The 26,988-nt window shown below is 42.5% G+C and overlaps 1 protein-coding gene across 2 annotated transcripts in view; it reads right to left on the bottom strand.

Annotated features, from left to right (window-relative positions):
* Nucleotides 1-213: 213 nt before the first annotated feature.
* Nucleotides 214-26,988, bottom strand: part of LOC129819047 (fibrillin-2-like) — a 241,054-nt gene continuing 214,279 nt past the window's right edge. The window contains exons 52-65 of one of the 2 annotated variants that reach the window (XM_055875554.1): nucleotides 26,472-26,597; nucleotides 22,477-22,596; nucleotides 21,839-21,961; nucleotides 19,223-19,354; nucleotides 17,778-17,903; nucleotides 15,505-15,711; nucleotides 13,367-13,492; nucleotides 11,889-12,011; nucleotides 11,029-11,145; nucleotides 10,595-10,723; nucleotides 8,842-8,961; nucleotides 6,703-6,931; nucleotides 3,649-3,811; nucleotides 214-3,231 (exon numbers count right to left, since the gene is read on the bottom strand). In XM_055875554.1, coding sequence (XP_055731529.1) covers nucleotides 2,848-3,231; nucleotides 3,649-3,811; nucleotides 6,703-6,931; nucleotides 8,842-8,961; nucleotides 10,595-10,723; nucleotides 11,029-11,145; nucleotides 11,889-12,011; nucleotides 13,367-13,492; nucleotides 15,505-15,711; nucleotides 17,778-17,903; nucleotides 19,223-19,354; nucleotides 21,839-21,961; nucleotides 22,477-22,596; nucleotides 26,472-26,597 — 2,225 coding nt within the window. In that variant the 3' untranslated portion in view covers nucleotides 214-2,847. Of the gene's footprint in view, nucleotides 3,232-3,648; nucleotides 3,812-6,702; nucleotides 6,932-8,841; nucleotides 8,962-10,594; nucleotides 10,724-11,028; nucleotides 11,146-11,888; nucleotides 12,012-13,366; nucleotides 13,493-15,504; nucleotides 15,712-16,188; nucleotides 16,500-17,777; nucleotides 17,904-19,222; nucleotides 19,355-21,838; nucleotides 21,962-22,476; nucleotides 22,597-26,471; nucleotides 26,598-26,988 lie in introns of those variants that run through there. The other variant, XM_055875555.1, reaches the window with a different exon arrangement.

Genomic DNA, 26,988 nt, shown 5'->3' with positions numbered 1-26,988 from the left:
TCCCATGTTTTCTCCAACTACATTGTGTAATACACCGGTTTGAAGCTCCGAGGCTGTACTTTTATCAAACCTAAATACGATCATTTTTTTTCATGAGCTTAAGCTCACACAGAACTGTGCTGTCACATATTTAGATACTGGTGTTGCCATGCTACGTTCAACAGCACAAATATTATTTTGCAAAGTAAATAGTTCAAGAAATACACCTCTCTGTCACACCTCAAAAAACAACACATTTACTGTAAAAAGATTTACGATGAATAAAACTGGACATCAGTACAAAGATTCACACATATCTATTTGTGAGCAACTGCACGGTAACATGTTAAAAATACGTTCAGTTCAAGAGTACAAAAATACAACAACAAAACACAATGTTATAGATTTGTTTTGACATGAATGTTCAGTCTTTGCATCGATGCAGTAAGTTTAAAATCTCTGAAAATGTCTGTGTATACAGTACTGTCATCATTGAGCACCAGTTCAACATTGCTACAGTACATCTATATGGTCTAATGGTTTCATTAAAAACATCCTAAGTAGGGAGCATTTATAATACTAGTAGCAATACTCATACTTACTGTTGATGTAACATTATTACGTAACTGTATTACACATTGTTAGTAGGACATCGCCACAAAAAAACTGTGGAACAAAAGGCTATTGCATGTTTGTGTACTTACATGATTCATTGTACCCAATGATGTATATAAATACTATGTATTGGCCAATGAGAGGCTCTGAAGCCATTGCCACCATAGTGGTACTCAGAAAAAAAGGTTCTGAACCTAAAAGAGTTCTTCGGCTGTCCCCATAGGATAACCATTTGAAGAACCCTTTTTTGCCTCCTATGGGGACAGCCGAAATAACCCTCTTTAAAAAAAAAATAAAAAAAACGTTTTTCTTCTTCTAAAAGTGTACCGCTCAGAAGGCGCAGTCCTCCGTATGAATGAATGGAATTCTAAAGGACAAAATTACATGCATCTAAGTATTTCTTTGTTGTAGTAGGGACAGTAGCAATACTTTTAAAAAATATATATACTTTACGGGTTAGTTCAGTTCACATAATATAATGTAAAAAGTATGTGATAAGGTGTCTGCAATATAGACATTGATAAATGCGTTTCTATATTTTCCAAAACCTTTAAAACAATGGTGGAGAACAAAGATGGTGGCGCAGTAGCTTCAAAACAACACCCCCTGTGGGTGATCTAGTGTTTATATACATTATTGACTGTACCCCTGTTAGTTTACTCTGTGTAGATATATTTAAACATGTAAACAAAAATGACAAAAAAAAATGTCCTGGTTTCTGTGGGCTACTTGCTATTGCTTCTTAGCGAGTATAAAAATCCTCCAACCAAAAGGGACTTACAGTTTGAGAACTGATGCCACAGGGGGGGAATTAAAATAAAATCTTTTGAATGGAAGACATTCTCAAAGCAAAACAACAATAAGGTGCTCACCACATCTACTGTCCTTGATTACACCTCCAGACAGCTTCATATTTCTTACTGTAAGACACTTCTCTTTGGTCAAACGTTTCAATGAGTGAAGCATCCCTCTGTGAGATAGACCCACCTCTTTCTCAATGACTTCCATGATCATTTTCATTCAACATAAACAATATTCTATTAAACCCATATCCTTAACAGCTGACTTAAGAAATTGGATTGATACATGCTTTCATTGGTCACATAGCCTTATCTGTAGAGACTAATAGTTGAGGTAATTGTGCAATATGAACATACATACTCCTGTATATTAGACCAAACATATGTGTTTCTAACAACTGATGGGTGTTTCTGTAATACACGTAGATAATACAAATTGAGGGTGTGTAAAAACGTAAATGCCACTTTTTTTGTGTGTCATTTTATTAGATGTGAATTTGACCAATAGTGTACAACTTTGTATTAAATACTAAAATAAATACAAAAAATCAGTTCACAATAATTGAATTACTGATTGTTAATATGTACATATGTAAGAATACACATTTTTTTGATTACTATTATTCTTTATAATGATGTGATTCCATGTTGTGTCCTAAAACCTCAGTTTCCCTTTTCGAGGCACCAATCCCATATTGACAATGTTCTACCACGACCAATAGGCCTAGAATACAAAATCTTACAGGAGGATGCTATGCCCTGTAATGCTCAATTGATACGTTCACAGGCGCAGAGCTGCAATAGTCTGTCGGACCACTACATAATGAATGTGGGACTGTGGCAGCTCTGCAACAGTCAACTATGAATTCACCAAGAGTGTGTCTAGTCACTAAAATAACCAAGCTGACTTCCATAAAATTGTCAACCGTATTCTAGCAACCCACCATGCTGCAGATGTACTAGTCATGTGTACTTTCAGAGCCTATCGCCAGAACATCACATGCTATTTCCTTACTGTGAACTGACCAACTAAACTATCCAGGTCATTTGAACATCATGTCTTGCTCTTCGTCTTCCACTCGTGTACATGGTCCTGGCATGAGGTCACTCACAGCGAGGGAGAACCTGTGAAAGATGTAAAGTCTCATGTTCATGCTTCGAGTCACTCTCTTTTCCTAGGCTGTGTTTACACAGGCAGCCCAATTCTGATATTTCTTCCACTGAAAGACAAATTAGTGAAAGTTTTTTTTATTTTTTAGAATTGGGCTGCCCTAGAGAGATTCTGGACAGTACTTTGAGGTCAAAAACGCAAACAAGAAAAAATGCAAACAAGAAAAAAATCCAACATTCCTTCCACATATCATTTGGCTTTAAAATGGTGGTGAACTGAAAAACACCAGTTTGAAGGGAAAACAAGGGGTGTTTCCCTGTGTTTCCCCCAATCCCACTCCAGCTATTGCAGTCGGATGTGCAGCCTCATGTGCAGGTTCTCCCCCAGTTCCCCCGTGAGGTAGTCTTGGTCCCGGTGGTCCTCCAGCTCTTTGAACTGGGCTTTGCCGTAGAGCGGTAAGCTGGCGATCTCCAGCGTGTACTCCCGCGCTGCCGCCAGTGCTCCCTTCCTCTTGGTGCTGTGCAGGTAGCAGAGGCCGTCACGCTGCTGGATGCGGAACAGGCCTTGCTGGTTGCCGCTGGCGATGACGTAGTGCACGTGGCCCACCAAGGGCTTGATGGCGGGCACCAGCTCCAGGATGTGCTCCTTGGGGTTGAGCTGGGACACGTTGAGCAGCAGGGTGACAGGAACTTCCATGTCCAGACTGGCTAGGCTCACCTGGTTGTGCTGATGGTGAGACAGACAGGGTGACAACGTGGGGTTACTAACTTACTAAGTAACCATGGACTCTGTCAATGAGAGGCACAGGGTTCCCAGCAAACCGGGAACATTCCCAGGACATTAGATAACCATTAAGTTTTAATTAGTGTTTATCTAACATTAGGATGATAACATCCTTTTTGTTTTTTAAATGAAATATCCATGGAATGTTCTAACGTTCACTAAAATGTCGTAAACAACATCTGTAACAACCACCACAGAACATTCCCCAAACGTTCTCATTAGGTTATACTCTCATTAGGCAGTAACCCTTCACCTCTCTACATACATACATCTAGAAATCTCCAGAATAGAGAACAGACACTCCAACAGGTCTATGTTACCGCTACTGTTTGAAGTGTCGATGCTCCCAATATACTGTACCTCTATGGGTTGCGTTCCGTTGGCGTCGCGCCTGTTGCGGCCGTGCTTCTTGGGGTAGTCGTTGATCTTACACTCGTAGCAGGTCTCTGGGGAGAGAGTGTTGTCTTCTATCTCTGGCCCCTCATACTGGCCCTTCCCAAAGCCCAAGCCTGACACACAGTGACTGAACAACACACAGGCACGCACACAGAGACACACAGCCAGACAGGCACGCACACAGAGACACACAGCCAGACAGGCACGCACACAGAGACACACAGCCAGACAGGCACGCACACAGAGACACACAGCCAGACAGGCACGCACACAGAGACACACAACCAGACAGGCACGCACACAGACGAGCATGACAGAGTGCTTGATAGTGAGTAGACAACTTCTTCATAACAACAATGGAAATCCTTCTGAAAATTACCCATGAAATTATAAATGAAACATAACAGTCAGGTGTGCTAGTGCTGGGGTAGAACAAATATTTGCAGAAATCCCTGAGAAATAGATTGGGAAACACAAGTCAAAAGCTAAGCTGTTCCTGAGGGGCCCGTCTCAATAAGTGTTTCTAAGGGCCCTGACCCAATCCCATCCCCTCCTTACGGACGGACTGGGACCAGAAATCGTCCCTGGCATGTCTAAAACACGACTCATTTTTTCCCTTGATGCCCTCATTATAATCCAAATAATGATAATTCTGCTCTAAAATCCCAGTTTAGACCCACTGGGCTAAAGATGAACCAGCCATCTGGCATTTGGCAGAATGCCTCCTCTTTTTATTTTGTTGGGGGAGATAGATCAGCTTTAATATTGCAGATTGTAGCTTCCATCAATGTAATCGCCTGAATCATTTCCAATCCGCCATATATTTTGGGGTAAATTCAGGACCAGTCAAATTTTGGACACACCTAATCATTCCAGGGTTTTTATTTAAGTTTACTATTTTCTACATTGTAGAATAATAGTGAAGACGTCAAAACTATGAAATAACACATATGTAATCATGTAGCAACCAAAAAAGTGTTAAAAAAATCTAAATATATTATAGATTTGAGATTCTTCAAAGTACCCATCCTTTGCCTTAACAGCTTTGCACACTCTTGGCATTTTCTCAACCAGCTTCATGAGGTAGTCACCTGGAATGCATTTCAATTAACAGGTGTGCCTTGTTAAAAGTTAATTTGTGGAATTTCTTAATGCGTTTGAGCCAATCAGTTGTGTTGTGACAAGGTAGGGGTGGTGTACAGAAGATAACCCTATTTGGTAAAATGACAAGAACAACTCAAATAAGCAAAGAGAAACGACAGTCCATCATTACTTTAAGACATGAAAGTCAGTCAATCCGGAAAATTTCAAGAACTTTTAAAGTTTCTTCAAGTGCAGTCGCAAATACCATTAAGCGCTATGATGAAACTGGCTCTCATGAGGATCGCAACAGGAAAGGAAGACCCAGCTTTATCTCTGCTGCAGAGAATAAGTTCATTAAAGTTACCAGACTCAGAAATTGCAGCCCAAATAAATGCTTCAGAGTTCAAGTAACAGACATATTTAAACATCTACTGTTCAGAGGAGACTGTGTGAATTTGGCCTTCATGGTCGAATTGCTGCAAAGAAACCACTACTAAAGGACACCAATGAGAAGAAGAGACTTGCTTGGGCCAAGAAACATGAGCAATGAACATTAGACCGGTGGAAATCTGTCCTTTGGTCTGATGAGTTAAAATTTGAGATTTTTTTTCCAACTGCTGTGTCTCTGTGAGACGCAGAGTAGGTGAACAGATGATCTCCGCATATGTGGTTCCCACCGTGAAGCATGGAGGAGGAGGTGTGATGGTGTGGGGGTGCTTTGCTGGTGACACTGTCGGGGATTTATTTAGAATTCAAGGCACACTTAACCAGCATAGCTACCATAGCATTATGCAGCGATATGCCTTCCTATCTGGTTTGGGCTTAGTGGGACAATCATTTATTTTCAACAGGACAATGACTCAACACACCTCCAGGCTGTGTAAGGGCTATTTTACCAAGAAGGAGAGTGATGGAGTGTCGCATCAGATGACCTGGCCTCAACAATCACCCGACCTCAACCCAATTGAGATGGTTTGGGATGAGTTGGACCGCAGAGTGAAGGAAAAAGAAGCCAACCAAGTGCTCAGCATATGTGGGAACTCCTTCAAGACTGTTGGAAAAGCATTCCAGGTGAAGCTGGTTGACAGAATGCCAAGAGTGTGCAAAGCTGTCATCAAGGCAAAGGGTGGCTATTTGAAGAATCTCATATCTTTAGATTTGTTTAAAACTTTTTTGGTTACTACATAATTCCATATGTGTTATTTCATATTTTTATGTCTTCACTATTATTATACAATTTAGAAAATACTAAAAATAAAGAAAAACCCTAGGTGTGTCCAAACGTTTGACTGGTACTGTATATATATTTTTTAAATATATATATTTTCCCCTAACCCTGCCACCCCTCCCCTAATTGGAGTAAACTAATGGACAACAACACTTGGGCTTCTACTTCCAGCTTCTACATACTATATACATGTTACAGACACAGTATATTTTACATGAGTTATCTTTTGTTTGTTTTTAATCCCATCCTTCAGCTACCCTCAACCCCTCCCATCTGTCTCTGAAGACCATCCAGTTTTGATTTCTATTTGCCATATATTTTCAACTGTGCTGTTTCACAAAAGTTCTGAACCTATATACATTTTACAGACACAGTATATTTTACATTAAGTTATCTTGTTATATTTAGTCCCATCCTTCAGCTCCACTCAACCCCTCCCATCTATCTTTGAACACCATTCTATTTGCCATATATTTTTCTGTGATGTGATGTTTCACAAAAAGTACTGAACCTTTCTATTCTCATAGTTTCTACAGATTGTAAATTAAAGATACATTTTTTTGCTAAGAGCATTATTATATAAATGATAGATTGATTATTATATAAATGATAGATTGATTATTATATAAATGATAGATTGATTATGACTTTTCAAATCACCCAGCAATGCTATTTGCAGAGTTAGCTCCAGGTCCCTGCCTCCTTACCCTTGGCCCATGCGGAAATAGCCCAGCGGGCAACCACACAGGTAGCCTCCCTCTGTGTTCGAGCAGCCGTAGTTACAGGGGTTCTTGTTGGAGCACTCGTTGACATCCTGACAGCTGCTGCTGAATGAGTCGAAGCTGTAGCCTGAGGGGCAGGCACACTTGAAGCTGCCTAGCGTGTTGTAACAGGAGGCCGATCCACAGCTGCCCGGGTTGGAGCACTCGTTCTCATCTGAGAGAGGAGGAGACGGGGTGGAGGAGTTAAGAGAGGAAGTGTAGGGGGGGGTTAGGAGAAATGTTTGACTTGTTATTGAGGTCATCAAGGACATAGAATGATTGAAACACCTTGCTGTGACCCACACCCCAGGGTTAAAGCAGCGTTGGAAAATACACCTAAAGCTGAAATGTCTGAATCTAGGAGACACTGCGTTTGCTTTTTGACAGTGGATCACAATTAATCTATAGAACATTAGAACCCTACTGTACTAATATCAATGTTCTGGAACCCATTGGAACCCATTCTGGAACCCACCCTTTCTCTCGATGTCCAGCAGGTGGCAATGTGGTTCTGTTTACTAGACCTGTAAAGGGTAGGTACTCCAATATGTTTTCAAAACATGCAGTAAGTAGTTGAAAGTACCCTTCTGCCAATGCACATACAGCACTTTTACATCATTTTCTGTGTTAAGGAATTTCACCAAACAACAGAATCTTACTTATCTAAATAACCTTTGGTTTATCTTAACTCTTTGTGCTGAATCCTAACTTGTCCCATTGACAACAATGCATTACTAAGTGAAAATACGACTTAAGTAGAAGTTAGGAATTACCCCGACTTAAGTAGAAGTTAGGAATTACCCCCAACAGACAAGATGATACCGCATCTAACAGAGAATGCTAATTTACAATGATTAAGAAATATAATACTCCCGTCCTCTACTGTACAACTCATTTTACGAGCACACAAACCAAAAAAACTATGATATATTAAATGGCTATTAACCTTTTACTGAGTGTGTTAAATCAGGGTCACACAGAGTGCTTCTTGGTAGTCTTAAACAAATCTACTTTGAAACAAAAGTCTACACCTCACACACATGGTTATGGGCTGAAAGAAAAGAAGACACCTGTACCAGGTCAGATATACAGTTGAAATGTATTACATTTTGAGTTTGCAGCCCAATATTACACTTTATATACATAACAGAAGACTGAAAAATAACAAAACAGTTTGACATAGAAACACCGGATTTTGGTCGTTTAAAAATAAATAAATAATGTATTAATGATGAAATTATGAAAAATATGAATAACATTCCACCAAAGAGGGTGCTTTTGGTCCTTGACTGCAGGAAAGGGCTACAAAGCTTGTGATTGACACTTTAATGATGCCCAGCGAAGTAAAAACCAATGCACGGATTTAATTAATGGCCAGGTTGCAAACATATAACGCAAAACAAGTCTTAACTCAAGCGTCAATATAAGTCAGTAGCCTTGCACAAGTCTTGGCTTGTGTGACCCAGAACAGCTCATGGGAGCAGGAGCATATTTCCTGTTTCTGTAGCGTGAGGCAGCTTGATATACTAGTACACCCCCTGGACAGGACGCTACTCCATCACAGTGCCTTACCCCCAATCTCATCGGGTCCCATTTTTACAGTCTTTGGTTTGACTCTGCTGGGGATCGAACTCCCAACCTTCCAATCTCTGTGTGCAGTTTGAAGGAAGTTGCTAAATTGCATTAGAGCAATGGCTAACTAGCGTTAGAGCAATGGCTAACTAGCGTTAGAGCAATGGCTGGAAGTCTACTGGAACTGCTAGTATGCTAGTTGTTGCGGTAGACTTCCAGTCATTGCTTTAACACAAGTTTTCGATGGCTCGCGAAGCTAACTGTAACTTCCTTCAAAGTGCACGCAGACACATACAAATGGTATCCACGAGTTCATCTGACTCTGGGTAAGTAGAAAAAGGGCTTAATTGCCAAACATCTGCACTTTCCCTTTCAACTCATGTAGTTATCATCAGTGTCCCAATGTAGCGCCCTCTGTGTGTGTGTGTGTGTGTGTGTGTGTGTGTGTGTGTGTGTGTGTGTGTGTGTGTGTGTGTGTGTGTGTGTGTGTGTGTGTGTGTGTGTGGTACTCACCCACACACTGGTTCCACTGGTAGTGCTGTGTGTAGCCCTGAGGGCAGTTACAACGGTAGCCGCCCAGCATGTTCTGGCAGCCATGTTGGCACCTGTCGTTACTGTCACACTCGTTCACGTCTGATGGTCAAACGGCAGAAGAACACATATGCATTAGCCCATCGTCATCTTCACCTTCTTAATAATCATCGTCATCGTTACTTTCCTAATCTTCATCATTAATATTACCATCTTCCTAATTCTTATTCATTATCATCATCATCATCATCACCACCATTCCCATCATGGTTACATTGCAGATTCGGATTGGAACATTAAGCTACTGTACAATGCAGTATGATGCAATTGTGAAACAACTGTGCACCCACTGCAAGTTTCCTGCACCAGCTCCTCTAAAATATATATATATGAGCTTGGAATCTACATTAGTGTATTTCAATTGTGTTTACACCCAAAATGCTAGGAGAACAAATCTGCCTTTAGCTGCCTAGTTGTATGGATTCCCTTGGTGTGTATAATGGATCCTTCATAATGAATTGGCAGGTTGACTCGGTATCTGTATCTAATACACGCTCCTATAGATGTGGGGAAATGGCCTATTTAAGCCGAATGCTTTTCATTTAGTCAAACAAAAATCATATCCATTCATCCCCACTGCTTTCGAGTAACGCAAACCAGGTCAACTTTAACTCATAACAGAGGATAACAACAGTCCACCTGGGATTTGAGCTTTTACAGAGTCCATGGCACAAACCAACCCACTGCCCTGAATTCTCTCCCAGTACAGTACTTACTGTCAACCCGTACCAAACTATTCTTTGTTGGGTTTTGAAAGTGAATTATTTTGTTTGTAGAGCGATGGCGCAGAGTCCATTTAGATAGTGCCAGTAGGACTTGTAGTTTTGGGCATTGCTACTCTGTGGAGACTTCAATAAAAAGGAGAGTTGGCGAAAGGTTTGAGGCCTTGAAATAGCAGTCAGTCAAATGCTGTTAGAGAGAACAGTCAAGTAGGCCTTGATTTCCTACGCTTTTACAAACAGTAGTGCCACTTTGAGAAGTCGTAACTTTAAAATATATTTTCATCTTTAATTTCATTGTTTCTTTCTTTTATTGTTTATGTCTTTTTTCTCCATATGTTGTTTCTGACAATACCGGTGGAAAAACTACCACCAAACTGCCAAAAACATTTTGTATACCGGGGGGTTTATGTCTGCCACTGAGGTTCAATCACACAGTTCTACCAACCATACATGCTGAAGATACAGATTTCACCACTAGCTCACCAAAACCATGGCATTGGTTGATCGGGGACATCATATCTTCAGGTTTTAGGGAGGTGAGGCAACTACGCAATGCAAACTTAGCCATCAGGTTACATACAGTGAGATGATATGGTAATGATATGGTAAAAATATGGAACAATTCCTTATGATTGTTCAATGATGATAATTCTATATATTTTTTATTTAACTAGGCAAGTCAGTTAAGAACAAATTCTTATTTACAATGACGGCCTAGGAACAGTGGGTTAACTGCCTTGTTCAGGGGCAGAACGACAGATTTTTACCTTGTCAGCTCAGAGATTCGATCTAGCAACCTTTCGATTACTGGCCCAACGCTCTAACCACTAGGCTACCTGCCGCCCCGATTTATTGAAACAAAAAGCATCATTCTAATGAAGTGTGTCATGTGGATGTTTCCCGTAAGAAATGGAATGAAGAAAGGGGGGGGAAAAAACTAAAATTGTAGCTACCATCACAGTGCAGTCCGGTGTCGTCCAGTTCATAGCCCCGCTGGCACTCACAGTTGAAGCTGCCAGGGGAGTTCTGACAGATGCCCTTGGTGCCACACAGGGAGGGTTCCCCGACACACTCATTATTATCTGACAGAGAGAGCATTGCATTTATGTAGTTTTGTATTTTACCCGAGTTGTGTTCATTGGGCACCAAACGGGGGGGGAAAAAATGACTGAAACAGGGAGGGACTTTGTTGAACTTGTCCAATAAGAAATGGTCATTTTTTGTTTTCCGTTTTAAAGGGTGTGCCCTACTGAACATAACCCTGGTACAGTTTAGTGTAAGATCACATATGAAACATAAGCAGTTGATTGAATTAAGGCGTTATGCTTAAAGCTGCAGTAGCCTAATTTAAAACATTAACACGGACGTTACAGACTTATTGCCTTACCTATGCATGCAGTGTGGTGCTGGGTGAAGCCAGGGGGACACTTGCAGGTGAATCCACCCACGGTGTTGACACACATGAACTGACAGTTGTGCCTCTTGGTCTGGCACTCGTCCAAATCTAACCGGACATATACGCACACGCACACGCACACACACACACACACACACACACACACACACACACACACACACACACACACACACACACACACACACACACACACACACACACACAGTAAACCAAAGCTCTCAGATCACACACAAAACATTATACTCTGTTATTACACAACATTCGATTATTTTAATGTTGACCCCTTTTTCAATGGACAGAGTCCCTGTGCTGCGATTCATTTCCTTCCAGCACTGTTCATGACTCATTCAACCAGTGTATTCAGTCACTGTAATTTAGGTCTGTCACCACGTTGTGATACAGGACGATCGACTCCACAGTAATGACTGGCTTTTGAGCATCATCTGTCCTCTCATTATTCTGTTCCTATAGTGTGGACAGCACTCACTAATCACTCACTAATAATGAAGAGATCACTTTAGCTAGCTGGTAAAAATCTAATAAAATCGAAGTTTATTGGTCGCATACACAGTTCAGCAGGTACTGTTGAAATGAAGCTGATAGATGTTGGGTTTGAGCTGTAAAACGTCTAACCTGGTCCTAGATCTGTTGTGTCAAGATGTGACAATGAAACATAGACGTTTGCAGCACAGCACACTCAGACCTAGGACCAGACTATAATACCGCTAAGTAACCCTATCCAATCTAGAAATCCAGCAGATAGCCATCGAGCTAAAAAAAAAAAATATAGACTGTTGCTTTGCATCATGGGAGCTGTAGTTTCCCTGTACCTTTGCAGGTCCTGCCGTCCTCTTGGAGCACGTAACCACGGGGACAGGAGCAAGTGTAACTTCCCTCTGTGTTCTTACAGATGAAATTACACGGCTTGGGGGACATGCCACACTCATCCAGATCTGACAGGAAGAGAACACCGAGGAGGGGGTTATTGAGAGCCTTGTTGTGATCGTTTATCTATGATCTGATAGGTGAAAGGGGAAATGGTCAAAATAGTGACAACTTCAAAGAAGCAAGGAGACAACGATGCATTTTTCATGTGTCCCAACACAGCCTTGGTATTGGAGTGCAATTTTGCTCCAGCCCTGCACTAAATCGCTGATACAACAAATCATAGATTTGGTTGCATTCACAATGGGCTTCAATCACAACCACTCACCAGGTTTCACAACAAGTTACAATGGGCTTCAATCACAACCACTCACCAGGTTTCACAACAAGTTACAATGGGCTTCAATCACAACCACTCACCAGGTTTCACAACAAGTTACAATGGGCTTCAATCACAACCACTCACCAGGTTTCACAACAAGTTACAATGGGCTTCAATCACAACCACTCACCAGGTTTCACAACAATTACAATGGGCTTCAATCACAACCACTCACCAGGTTTCACAACAAGTTACAATGGGCTTCAATCACAACCACTCACCAGGTTTCATTACAACAGTTACAATGACCTTTAATCACAACCACTCACCAGGTACCAGGGTCAGTCTGTTATATCTGGAGTATTTCTACAGTCTTATCCGGTGTCCTGTGTGAATGTAAGTATGCTCTCTCTAATTCTCTCTTTCTCTCTCTCGGAGGACCTGAGCCCTAGGACCATGCCTTAGGACTACCTGGCATGATGACTCCTTGCTGTCCCCAGTCCACCTGGCCGTGCTGCTGCTCCAGTTTCAACTGTTCTGCCTGCGGCTATGGAACCCTGACCTGTTCACCGGATGTGCTACCTGTCCCAGACCTGCTGTTTTCAACTCTCTAGAGACAGCAGGAGCGGTAGAGATACTCTTAATGATCGGCTATGAAAAGCCAACTGACATTTACTCCTGAGGTGCTGACCTGTTGCACCCTCGACAACTACTGTGATTATTATTATTTGACCCTGCTGGTCATCTATGAACATTTGAACATCTTGGCCATGTTCTGTTATAATCTCCACCCAGCACAGCCAGAAGAGGACTAGCCACCCCTCATAGCCTGGTTCCTCTCTAGGTTTCTTCCTAGGTTTTGGCCTTTCTAGGGAGTTTTTCCTAGCCACCGTGCTTCTACACCTGCAATGCTTGCTGTTTGGGGTTTTAGGCTGGGTTTCTGTACAGCACTTTGAGATATCAGCTGATGTAAGTAGGGCTATATAAATCAATTTGATTTGATCTTCAATCACAACCACTCACCAGGTTTTAAAACAGACTCCATGTCGCATCATAATACTGTTCTGACCAATAGAAGTGTAACAGTGGAATGTGCCTTACCCACGCAGGCCGTTCCAGTGATGGTGGCGGTGTAGCCCATTTTGCAGTGGCAACGGTAGGATCCCATGGTGTTGATGCAGCGTCCATTCTTACACGTGTCAGGGATTACTTTACACTCGTCTATATCTGTAGGACAAAAGACAGAGAGCACAGGACCATTCAGAGAAGACAGGACCATTCAGAGAAGACGGGGCCATTCAGAGAAGACATGACCATTCAGAGAAGACATGACCATTCAGAGAAGACGAGACCATTCAGAGAAGACGAGACCATTCAGAGAAGACGAGACCATTCAGAGAAGACGAGACCATTCAGAGAAGACGAGACCATTCAGAGAAGACGGGACCATTCAGAGAAGACGGGACCATTCAGAGAAGACATGTCCATTCAGAGAAGACGGGACCATTCAGAGAAGACGGGACCATTCAGAGAAGACGGGACCATTCAGAGAAGACAGGACCATTCAGAGAAGACATGACCATTCAGAGAAGACATGTCCATTCAGAGAAGACATGTCCATTCAGAGAAGACATGTCCATTCAGAGAAGACATGTCCATTCAGAGAAGACATGTCCATTCAGAGAAGACGGGCCCATTCAGAGAAGACATGTCCATTCAGAGAAGACGGGACCATTCAGAGAAGACGGGCCCATTCAGAGAAGACGAGACCATTCAGAGAAGACGAGACCATTCAGAGAAGATGAGACCATTCAGAGAAGACAGGACCATTCAGAGAAGACGAGACCATTCAGAGAAGACGAGACCATTCAGAGAAGACGGGACCATTCAGAGAAGACGGGACCATTCAGAGAAGACGGGACCATTCAGAGAAGACGGGACCATTCAGAGAAGACGGGACCATTCAGAGAAGACAGGACCATTCAGAGAAGACGAGACCATTCAGAGAAGACGAGACCATTCAGAGAAGACATGTCCATTCAGAGAAGACATGCCCATTCAGAGAAGACATGTCCATTCAGAGAAGACATGTCCATTCAGAGAAGACATGTCCATTCAGAGAAGACATGTCCATTCAGAGAAGACATGTCCATTCAGAGAAGACATGTCCATTCAGAGAAGACGTGTCCATTCAGAGAAGACATGTCCATTCAGAGAAGACATGCCCATTCAGAGAAGGCATGTCCATTCAGAGAAGACATGTCCATTCAGAGAAGACATGTCCATTCAGAGAAGACATGTCCATTCAGAGAAGACGAGACCATTCAGAGAAGACGAGACCATTCAGAGAAGACGGGACCATTCAGCATTCAGCTGAATAAGAAATATACCCATAGTGTAAAGCAGGGGTTGACAATTAGATTCAGCCACGGGTGATTATTTTCTGAGTGGATGGTCATGGGGCCGAAACATCATTCTAATCATTTGTACACTGCAAATTGAGTGGAAGTAAGCCCAAACAGATATTGTTTTTGACAATAACATAATAATTTCATACCTTGATTATATTGAGACATGATCACCTCTCTATTGATTTGTGGTAATACTTGGGAACAGATTTCCCAAATCAAAACCATTTAGAAAGATTTTTTATTTATTTTTTCACTGAAAATGTTGAGTGGCCATCGTCTATATGGTCAATTTAACTGGCTTGTTCAGTGTCCCATGTATAATTTCTTCTTGTTATCCTATTACTAATCTTGATTCAATTCAAGGGTTTGTTAGATTTGCTAGGTTTACTCTTGCGGACAACCTGAGAGAAAAAAACTAGTATGAATTACAAGTTGACACTCTTGGAGATCTCCTAAAAATAACACTGAAGCACTTGTCCTGACCTCTCGCCTAGGGCTAGGTGACATTCCTTTCACTGGATCATTCCTTGGACTTATATGTGGTAATTGCTACATCTTGCCTTTTGAATGTTCGGGCGGGCATTTTGCCATATCGCTTACACCTATCCAATCATTTCAGATCTACACTAGTGCCTAGGGGCAAGGGAATAATGGCCTATTTGGAATTATTTAAAAAGCCTAGAAGAAACTCTTGACGACCTGACCCGAAAGCCATATATATTTAACCTGTAACTCAAGCCTTATCATCAAGGCACTTCTCCCTACAGGCACGTCCACTGTTCAACCCTTTTCATGCTCTATAACTCCAAACCTCCAAACCTCTCTCACCCATGCCGTCGGTGGCGTACCCCGGGCCGTGGGGACAGAGCTTCCTGTAGCCTGCCGTGCCAGCCAGGGGACAGAGCTCACACTGGTTACCCCAGCCGCGGCCTCCGTCACAGCAGCACTGGGACTTGGTGGTGGGGGTCCGGCTGCTGGAAGACATCTGGCACATAGTCATGAGCATCTCTGTAAAGCAGAAGCCCTCCCTGTAGTCTGGAGAGAGGAGCAGAACAGACAGATTGTATGTGTCTAGTCATGAGCATCTCTGTAAAGCAGAAGCCCTCCCTGTAGTCTGGAGAGAGGAGCAGAACAGACAGACTGTATGTGTCTAGTCATGAGCATCTCTGTAAAGCAGAAGTCCTCCCTGTAGTCTGGAGAGAGGGGCAGAACAGACAGACTCTATGTGTCTAGTCATGAGCATCTCTGTAAAGCAGAAGCCCTCCCTGTAGTCTGGAGAGAGGAGCAGAACAGACAGACTCTATGTGTCTAGTCATGAGCATCTCTGTAAAGCAGAAGCCCTCCCTGTAGTCTGGAGAGAGGAGCAGAACAGACAGACTATGTGCCTAGTCATGAGCATCTCTGTAAAGCAGAAGCCCTCCCTGTAGTCTGGAGAGAGGGGCAGAACAGACAGACTCTATGTGTCTAGTCATGAGCATCTCTGTAAAGCAGAAGCCCTCCCTGTAGTCTGGAGAGAGGGGCAGAACAGACAGACTCTATGTGTCTAGTCATGAGCATCTCTGTAAAGCAGAAGCCCTCCCTGTAGTCTGGAGAGAGGAGCAGAACAGACAGACTGTATGTGTCTAGTCATGAGCATCTCTGTAAAGCAGAAGCCCTCCCTGTAGTCTAGAGAGAGGAGCAGAACAGACAGACTCTATGTGTCTAGTCATGAGCATCTCTGTAAAGCAGAAGCCCTCCCTGTAGTCTAGAGAGAGGGGCAGAACAGACAGACTGTATGTGTCTAGTCATGAGCATCTCTGTAAAGCAGAAGCCCTCCCTGTAGTCTAGAGAGAGGGGCAGAACAGACAGACTGCATGTGTCTATACACTGAGTGTACAAAACATTAAGAACACCTGCTCTTTCCATGACATAGACTGACCAGGTGAAAGCTATGATCCCTTATTGATGACACTTGTTAAATCCATTGAATGAGTCTCGATGAAGGAACGGAGACAGGTTAAAGAATGATTTTTAAGGCTTGAGACAATTGAAACATGGATTGTGTATGTGTGCCATTCAGAGGGTGAATGGGCAAGATAAAAGATTTAAGTGCCTTTGAACAGGGTATGGTAGCACTGTAGGTGCCAGGCGCACCTGTATGAGTGTGTCAAGAACTGCACCGTTGCTGAGTTTTTCACGCTCAACAGTTTCCTGTGTGTATCAAGAATTGTCCACCACCAAAAGCATGGGCGTTAAAATGGGCAGCATCCCTGTGGAACACATTTGACACCTTGTAGTCTATGCCCTGACAAATTGAGGCTGTTGTGAGAGCAATGGGGGGGGGTGCAACTCAATCTTAATGTTTTGTACACTCAGTGAATATACTCTAAAACAAATCAAATTGTATTGGTCATATACACATGGTTAGCAGATGTTAATGCGATTGTAGTGAAATGTTAATTTCCTCTAGATATATATTTTGGGGCATTGTTTTTACTTTATTGAGGCAGTTATCAAATGTATCAACTGTATTTATAAATCCCTTCTTACATCAGCTGATGTCACAAAGGTCTGTACAGAAACACAGCCTAAAACCCCCAAACAGGAAGTAAGGCAGGTGTTATGAAACCGAGGGGGAGACGGATACGTGGGAGAGACGGAAGGGAGTGGGGCTTGAAGCCTGTTCTCTGGTGGGGGGAAGAATATGGTTAGAGCAACCGTGAGCGTTGCCGCTAGAACACAGGTTCTATACAGAACAGACAGACATTTAAACAAGTCATTCAACACATTACAACATGAAGAAGAAAACGAACAGGCGGTTTGTAAGACTTTTTTAAATCTCTTAATTTTTGTCATTTCCATTTAAAACAATAACGGACATTTATACAGGAGAGGACATGTAACCGTCCAGATGTAGCACAGTTGTAACAAAAAGAAGACGACTACGGTCTGCTCTAGTTGTTACTCAACTGTCATTTTGGCAAGTGGTCGGGAGAAAAAGCTGTTGTATCACTAAATAAACAACTTCCTAATTTTAGACATATACCGTACAGAAGATATTCCTAACACTGACTGTCAGACACACACACACCCACAGTGTGTTCCGTGTGTATGATTCTTACCGAGACACTGTGTCCGTGTAGAGTCAGACTCATAGCCGCCTCCACACTCACACATGTAGCTGCCTATAGTGTTGATACAACGACCGTTCTCACAGATCCCCGGCTTGCTACGACACTCATTCTCATCTGAATGGAGAAAGAGAGAGACACACAGACAGACAGAGGGAGGGATAAAAGGGAGGTGAGAATGTGATGGAGAGAGAGAGAGAGAGTAAAAGATGAAGGGGTAGAGAGAGAAAGACAAATAGATAGTTAAAGATGCATTAGGTGGGGCGATATATGTTTAAAATCAAACTTGCATCTCCCCCCAAAAATATGCAATCTCACATCCCACTAGGCAAAAACTGGTTGAATTAACATTGTTCCCACATTATTTCAACCCCAAAAATCAATGTGATGGCGTTGAATCAACGTGGAAAACTGATTAGATTTGCAAAATTTTTCGCCCAACTTTTAACCTAAATCCAATGACATTGATTTTACATTCAATTCACGTTAGTTGAAAACTCAACCGAATGTAAATCAAAACTAAACGTTGATCTGACGTCGCTGTCCAGTGGGATCCAGTTCTATCAATGACCACAGTGAAATGATAACACATTACTGTTGAACAGTTCTATCAATGACCACAGTGAAATGATAACACATTACTGTTGAACAGTTCTATCAATGACCACAGTGAAATGATAACACATCACTGTTGAACAGTTCTATCAATGACCACAGTGAAATGATAACACATTACTGTTGAACAGTTCTATCAATGACCACAGTGAAATGATAACACATTACTGTTGAACAGTTCTATCAATGACCACAGTGAAATGATAACACATTACTGTTGAACAGTTCTATCAATGACCACAGTGAAATGATAACACATTACTGTTGAACAGTTCTATCAATGACCACAGTGAAATGATAACACATTACTGTTGAACAGTTCTATCAATGACCACAGTGAAATGATAACACATTACTGTTGAACAGTTCTATCAATGACCACAGTGAAATGATAACACATTACTGTTGAACAGTTCTATCAATGACCACAGTGAAATGATAACACATTACTGTTGAACAGTTCTATCAATGACCACAGTGAAATGATAACACATTACTGTTGAACAGTTCTATCAATGACCACAGTGAAATGATAACACATCACTGTTGAACAGTTCTATCAATGACCACAGTGAAATGATAACACATTACTGTTGAACAGTTCTATCAATGACCACAGTGAAATGATAACACATTACTGTTGAACAGTTCTATCAATGACCACAGTGAAATGATAACACATTACTGTTGAACAGTTCTATCAATGACCACAGTGAAATGATAACACATTACTGTTGAACAGTTCTATCAATGACCACAGTGAAATGATAACACATTACTGTTGAACAGTTCTATCGATGTACTGTAGACCCTTTCCTCACCCTCGCACACTTCGTTGTCCAGGCGCCGCACCATCCCCAGCGGGCACACACACATGAAGGTGCCGATGAGGTTCTTGCAGGTCATGCCTCTGGACTCACAGTCGTGGAGCCCCTCGGAACACTCATCCAGATCTGAGGAAATGATAGCACGGTATTTTTGTATGAAAGAAAGATATTCTTTAGTGAGTATGAACGATTTCTCAGCCTTGTCTGTAGACTTAATGTCGATCCGAAATTACAAATGTACCCCGTGTTATACAGTGACTTCAGAAACGATTCACGCCCAATGGGCTCTATTTTCGGCTGGCGTTGAAGACGGAGCTAGTGTCAAACGCACGGTAGTTTGTCATTTCGTCATGTAAAAACTGCCACACTGGCATTTTGCAGCCATAACGCCAGGTTTGGCAATTTACCTGTCTTATATCAGCTGGCTTGAGCTCACATGGGCGAGGTGGAAATATTTGAGGTGTGACCTTAAAAACATGATCCAAAGTGCTAATTTCCAGCAGTGCAGACGGGGATATTTAAGAGCGACCAAAAAGCTGGTTTTAGCAGTAACTCAGATGGTTATGGCATGACTTTTGACAGTGGAACCGCAGCCTATCCAGCCGTGACGCACACTGCCCATATGAACATGGAACAAGAGTTACCTAACGTGCTTTTGGTGCCTGTATACTTCCTATTTAGATATAATAAAAAACTAATACTTTTTTAATTTGATTAAAATCCAAGCACTGCCTCCCCTCCTCTCAATTAAAGCTTTTTTTTTTTGTCTGCCCAATGCAATCGCGATTTAGTCAAGACTTTCGATAAAGGGTTTGGCTTGGAAAATAAATCTTAATCTTATTAAAATATCAACGCTTGAGTGGAGTAAACCAGTGAGCTAACATTCCCTTTTAATCTAAGCATTGTAGACAGGCCCACATTATTTTAGCCATGCAGATCCCATTTTGGACATGTGTAAAACCCCGTCCATGATTATACAGTAGGCTACGTGCCCATCATGAAACGAGAGATGAGTACCTCGGTGAATACTGGTGAACCTTGTATTTAGAAGTTATCTGTAACCTGTAAAAAATGTATTGTTTTCCGTTTCATATGTTAAAAACTCAAGCCCTCCCTTACGCATTCTATAGCAAAGGCTGGTTCAACAGCAATGCGTCTTATTAACCTGGAGGTTTAATGATCTCATTACATTTTACTTGTTGTTTAAAAAAAAAGAAGAAATGTTTGTTTTTCATCTCAGTTCATTACAACCGAACTTATTAGAATGATTCACGTTGCGTGCTTTTGCAATGCAACTTCTGGAGATGTGAGAACGCAAATTTATCTGTAAAATGGTTCCGATTATGTTCATAAAACACAGGCCTATTAGAAAGCAGTAAAACGGTGAGTGGGACATTCTCCCTTTGTATTTATTTGGGATCTTTGTCCAGCTACTGTGAAAGGTTTGGATGTGTGTAAAACCCTCCATAATCTGCGTTGTTTTAATATTATATGCTCACGGGGAGAAATGATGGTGAAACAAGTGGTTGTTTTGTATATAGTTCTAAGTATTGTGAGGTGACCTCAACTCCTTTTTGGGGGGGTATTATCTGGGGGATGTGAAATCAGTTGTGGAGGCTGAAAGGACACAATGTGATGACTCTATTATAGTTGAAGAGGTCATTTGTTCTAAATGAATACCTTAAAAAGAATACGTCTCCTTACCGGTCAAAAGTGTGGACACACCTACTTATTCCAGGGTTTTTCTTTATTTGTACTATTTTCTACATTGTAGAATAATAGTGAAGACATCAAACATTGAAATAACCCATTATGGAATCATGTAGTAACCAAAATAAGTTTTGACTAAGGTCTTTGTATAATCTGTCATTTGTTGTATCCACTAGCATATGTTATCATTGTCTGTTGGTATACTTCTTGTATGTATACTGGTGTTCCTGCAATAAAATACATAAATAGAGAATAATACAAAAAGAAAGAAGGAAAAAAATATTCCAAATAAAAATCTATATACAAGGAGTACCAGTATCAAGTCAATGTGCGAAGTAGTGGAGGTAACTGAGGTAATATGTACATGTAGAAAAGTGACTAGGCAATCAGGATAGATAATAAACAGAGTAGCAGCAGCGTTTGTAAAGAGTGTGAAAGAGTGTGAAGGGTGTGTAAGCGTGTCTGTGTGTGTGTGCTTTGGGAGTTAGCGTGACTCGTCATTTGGTTGAACTATCCCTTCAGGGTCAATATTGGGTAAAAGAGTAATAATGTGTGTAGCGTGTAGCGTGTGAGTGTGTAGCGTGTAAGTGTGTACCGTGTGAGTGTGTAGCGTGTGTGAGTGTGTAGCGTGTGTAGTGTGTGTGAGTGTGTAGCGTGTGTGAGTGTGTAGTGTGTAGCGTGTGTAGTGTGTGTGAGTGTGTAGTGTGTAGCGTGTGTAGTGTGTGTGAGTGTGTAGTGTGTAGCGTGTGTAGTGTGTGTGTGTGTGTAGTGTGTAGCGTGTGTAGTGTGTGAGTGTGTAGCGTGTAAGTGTGTAGCGTGTGTAGTGTGTGTGAGTGTGTAGTGTGTAGTGTGTGTGAGTGTGTAGTGTGTAGTGGGTAGCGTGTAGCGTGTGCATCTCACCCTGGCACATCCTCTGGTTCTCTCTCAGAGTGTAGCCATCGGGACACATGCACTCGTATCCTCCGAAGGTGTTGATGCAGCGGAATGCACACAGCAGGGGGCTGATTGCACACTCGTTGATGTCTGACCCAGAGAACGGGACGTAGACAGACAGAGAGACAGAGAGAGGACAAAACCAGCAGTCAAAATCCATATCCCATGAACCACGCACACATATGTACACGCATGCTCACCGGCACGGGCACACACACACACAAAACACAACCTTCAGGCAAATAATCAGTCTCATTTGAACATTTCTGCATTTAAATTTGCATCCTGCCTTCAATACATCCAGTACATATTTACATATTCATATATTTATATCCATATGGTTTAACTTTCCTACTGAACATTTCACACTAGATTAATATAATATGAATACGTTCCATTTGCCATTAAACACATTTGCCAATGTGTTAAAAGATCATGATTTCAATAGATTTTCAATATACTAAAACTTGGAAAATAAAAGTATATAAAAAAATTAAATAGTTGAAAACGTGTTTAAATTACAATGACCGCAACACAATGTTAAAGGAATAAATCCATCTCCACCACATAGATGACATGTACATATCCAGTAGGGTTCCACCCACCTTCACAGGTCATCATGGGGCCTGGCTCAAAGCCCTCCTCACAGTTACACTCGAACCCTCCAATCACGTTAGAGCACGTCCCGTTCCCACATAGGTTCCCCACCAAACACTCGTCAACATCTGGTCAGGACCACACGGTTGGACAATTAACCAAACGGTAACTGGACTAGTCAACTAGAACATTACAGTAGAATTTCCAGATCACAGTATTGCACAGAAAACCAACATTTATTGTACTTTATGGGGCTGTTATCCAGACACAGATTCATGTTACGGAGATGCTATATTGGCCATGCTTTCCAGTCCAATACTAGGTTTAATATTCGTCTGGGAAACCTGTTATTTAATGCATGAACCTTATTGTTTGGTCAACTACATACGTTTTCTTCAGTATAGACGCTATGAGATGGCACAGTACAGAGGAGGTATGTCAAGGGTTAGTGACATTAGAGTATACAGTGCATTCTGGTGTAAAAAAGAGTTTCCTCTGTATAGCTCCTATATGAGCACCACCTGGTAGAGCCTGTCCTATATGAGCACCACCAGGTAGAGCCTGTCCTATATGAGCACTGACCTGGTAGAGCCTGTACTATATGAGCACTGACCTGGTAGAGCCTGTCCTATATGAGCACCACCTGGTAGAGCCTGTCCTATATGAGCACCACCGGGTAGAGCCTGTCCTATATGAGCACCACCAGGTAGAGCCTGTCCTATATGAGCACCACCTGGTAGAGCCTGTCCTATATGAGCACCACCTGGTAGAGCCTGTCCTATATGAGCACCACCAGGTAGAGCCTGTCCTATATGAGCACCACCTGGCAGAGCCTGTCCTATATGAGCACCACCTGGTAGAGCCTGTCCTATATGAGCACCACCTGGTAGAGCCTGTCCTATATGAGCACCACCTGGTAGAGCCTGTCCTATATGAGCACCACCTGGTAGAGCCTGTACTATATGAGCACCACCTGGTAGAGCCTGTCCTATATGAGCACCACCTGGTAGAGCCTGTCCTATATGAGCACCACCTGGTAGAGCCTGTCCTATATGAGCACCACCTGGTAGAGCCTGTCCTATATGAGCACCACCTGGTAGAGCCTGTCCTATATGAGCACCACCTGGTAGAGCCTGTCCTATATGAGCACCACCTGGTAGAGCCTGTCCTATATGAGCACCACCAGGTAGAGACTGTCCTATATGAGCACCACCTGGTAGAGCCTGTAATATATGAGCACCACCTGGTAGAGCCTGTCCTATATGAGCACCACCTGGTAGAGCCTGTCCTATATGAGCACCACCTGGTAGACCCTGTCCTATATGAGCACCACCTGATAGAGCCTGTCCTATATGAGCACCACCTGGTAGAGCCTGTCCTATATGAGCACCACCTGGTAGAGCCTGTACTATATGAGCACTACCTGGCAGAGCCTGTACTATATGAGCACTACCTGGCAGAGCCTGTACTATATGAGCACCACCTGGTAGACCCTGTCCTATATGAGCACCACCTGGTAGAGCCTGTCCTATATGAGCACCACCTGGTAGAGCCTGTCCTATATGAGCACCACCTGGTAGAGCCTGTCCTATATGAGCACCACCTGGCGGAGCCTGTCTTATTTGAGCACCACCTGGTAGAGCCTGTCCTATATGAGCACCACCTGGTAGAGCCTGTCCTATATGAGCACCACCTGGTAGAGCCTGTCCTATATGAGCACTGACCTGGTAGAGCCTGTCCTATATGAGCACCACCTGGTAGAGCCTGTCCTATATGAGCACCATCTGGTAGAGCCTGTCCTATATGAGCACCACCTGGTAGAGCCTGTAATATATGAGCACCACCTGGTAGAGCCTGTCCTTTATGAGCACCACCAGGTAGAGCCTGTCCTATATGAGCACCATCTGGTAGAGCCTGTCCTATATGAGCACCACCTGGTAGAGCCTGTCCTATATGAGCACTGACCTGGTAGAGCCTGTACTATATGAGCACCACCTGGTAGAGCCTGTCCTATATGAGCACCACCTGGTAGAGCCTGTCCTATATGAGCACCACCTGGTAGAGCCTGTCCTATATGAGCACCACCTGGTAGAGCCTGTCCTATATGAGCACTGACCTGGTAGAGCCTGTACTATATGAGCACTGACCTGGTAGAGCCTGTACTATATGAGCACCACCTGGTAGAGCCTGTCCTATATGAGCACCACCTGGTAGAGCCTGTCTTATATGAGCATTTTATGAGATTTTACCGAGTTACAGTTCATATAAGGAAATCAGTCAATTTAAATACATTCATTGGGCCCTAAACCTATTGGTTTCACATGACTGGGAATATAGATATATAATATAAAGTGGGGGCGTGGATCAGAAACCAGTCTGATACATTGGACATTTTCAGCTTCCAGGAATTGTGTACAGATCCTTGCAACATGGGGCCGTGTATTATCATGCTGAAACATGAGGTGATGGCGGCGAATGAATGGCACAACAATGGGCCTCAAGATCTCATCACGGTATCTCTGTGCATTCAAATTGCCATCGATAAAACGCACTTGTGTTCATTGTCCGTAGCTTATGCCCGCCCCATACCATAACCCCACCACCATGGGTCACTCTGTTCACAACATTGACATCAGCAAACCACTCGCCCACACGACGCCATACTCGCTGTTTGCCATCTGCCTTGGTACAGTTGAAACCGGGATTCATCTGTGAAGAGGACACTTCTCCAGCGTGCCAGTGGCCATCGAAGGTGAGCATTTGCCCAATGAAGTCGGTTACGACACCGAACTGCAGTCAGGTCAAGATGGCTGGTGGCTGGTCTCACATGATCCCACAGGTGAAGAAGCCGGATGTTGAGGTCCTGGGCTGGCGTGGTTACAAGTGGTCTGTGGTTGTGAGGCCGGTTGGCCAAATTCTCAAAAATTATGTTGAGGCGGCTTATGGTAAAGAAATTAACATTCGATTTTCTGGCAACAGCTCTGGTGGACATTCCTGCAGTCAGCATGCCAATTGCACACTCCCTCAAAACTTGAGACATCTGTTGCATTGTGTTGTGTGACATATTGCACATTTTAGACTGGCCTTTTATTGTTCCCAGCACAAGGTGCACCTGTGTAATGATCATGCTGTTTAATCGGCTTCTTGATATGCCACACGTGTCAGGTGGATGGATTATCTTGACCAAGGAGAAATGCACACTAACAGGGATGTAAACAAAATTGTGCGTATGGAACATTTTATTTCGGTTCATGAAACATGGGACCAACACTTGACATGTTGCGTTTATAGTTTTGTTCTGTGTATTTAGGCTGGACACTATGCACTAGGCTACACTGGAATTCAACTCTTCGCTGCCAATGTGTAACGTGAATAAAATTGCACCTTTTTTCTTCCTAATGCTCATATTATTTTTGGTCTGCACCTCGTCTCACATTGGTTTAGTGCCTTCTGCTCCTCTCCTAACATGGTCTGCACCTCGTCTCACATTGGCTTAGTGCCTTCTGCTCTTCTCCTAACATGTCTGCACCTCGTCTCACATTGGCTTAGTGCCTTCTGCTCCTCTCCTAACATGGTCTGCACCTCGTCTCACATTGGTTTAGTGCCTTCTGCTCCTCTCCTAACATGTCTGCACCTCGTCTCACATTGGTTTAGTGCCTTCTGCTCCTCTCCTAACATGGCTGCACCTCGTCTCACATTGGTTTAGTGCCTTCTGCTCCTCTCCTAACATGAAAAAAATACATTGAAAGGAAACTAAAGGGAGCTGCCTCTAACAGGTATTGTTGTATTTGTCTAACCGCTCAAAGATTTCAGTTTGTATTGACTACTATGTGAGTGTTTTAAAACATGAATATATTAAAAATGTAAATAGGTGTGTTGTATAGGGTTGTGTCTCACCGATGCAGTGTACTCCAGTGTAGTTGACTGAGGAACAGGTTACCTGTTAACTCTATAGGTAGTTCATTAATATAGAATAGGTGTGTTGTATAGGGTTGTGTCTCACCGATGCAGTGTACCCCAGTGTAGTTGAGGGTGTAGCCTACTGGACACTCGCAGCGGAATGAGCCGTCTGTGTTGATACAGTGTCCGTTGTTACAGATGCCTGGGTTCTCCACACACTCATTCAAGTCTGGAGATGTGCAATTTAAAGAGTATTATCCATCACAGCATTATTCATTCATCTATTCATTGTCGTTATAGTTGAAATCATAGTTTTTTTTATTCCAAATCACATTCATGCTGTTTCATGTCATCTCGTCAAAGGTTTAACACAAAAACAAAACCTTTAAAGGGATATCATTCATTCAAAACCTTTAAAGAGATATCATTCATTCAAAACCTTTAAAGGGATATCATTCATTCAGAACCTTTAAAGCGATATCATTCATTCAAAACCTTTAAAGCGATATCATTCATTCAGAACCTTTAAAGGGATATCATTCATTCAGAACCTTTAAAGCGATATCATCTCAAAAGCATAAATCACAGTAATTTTTCACACTGAACCTCACAGATGTTAA

Source organism: Salvelinus fontinalis, chromosome 21 (genome assembly GCF_029448725.1).
Source record: "Salvelinus fontinalis isolate EN_2023a chromosome 21, ASM2944872v1, whole genome shotgun sequence".
In the NCBI taxonomy this organism is placed as follows: Eukaryota; Metazoa; Chordata; class Actinopteri; order Salmoniformes; family Salmonidae; genus Salvelinus; species Salvelinus fontinalis.
Note: the sequence above shows the minus strand (reverse complement) of the source record. Positions and strands in the feature narration are given on the sequence as shown.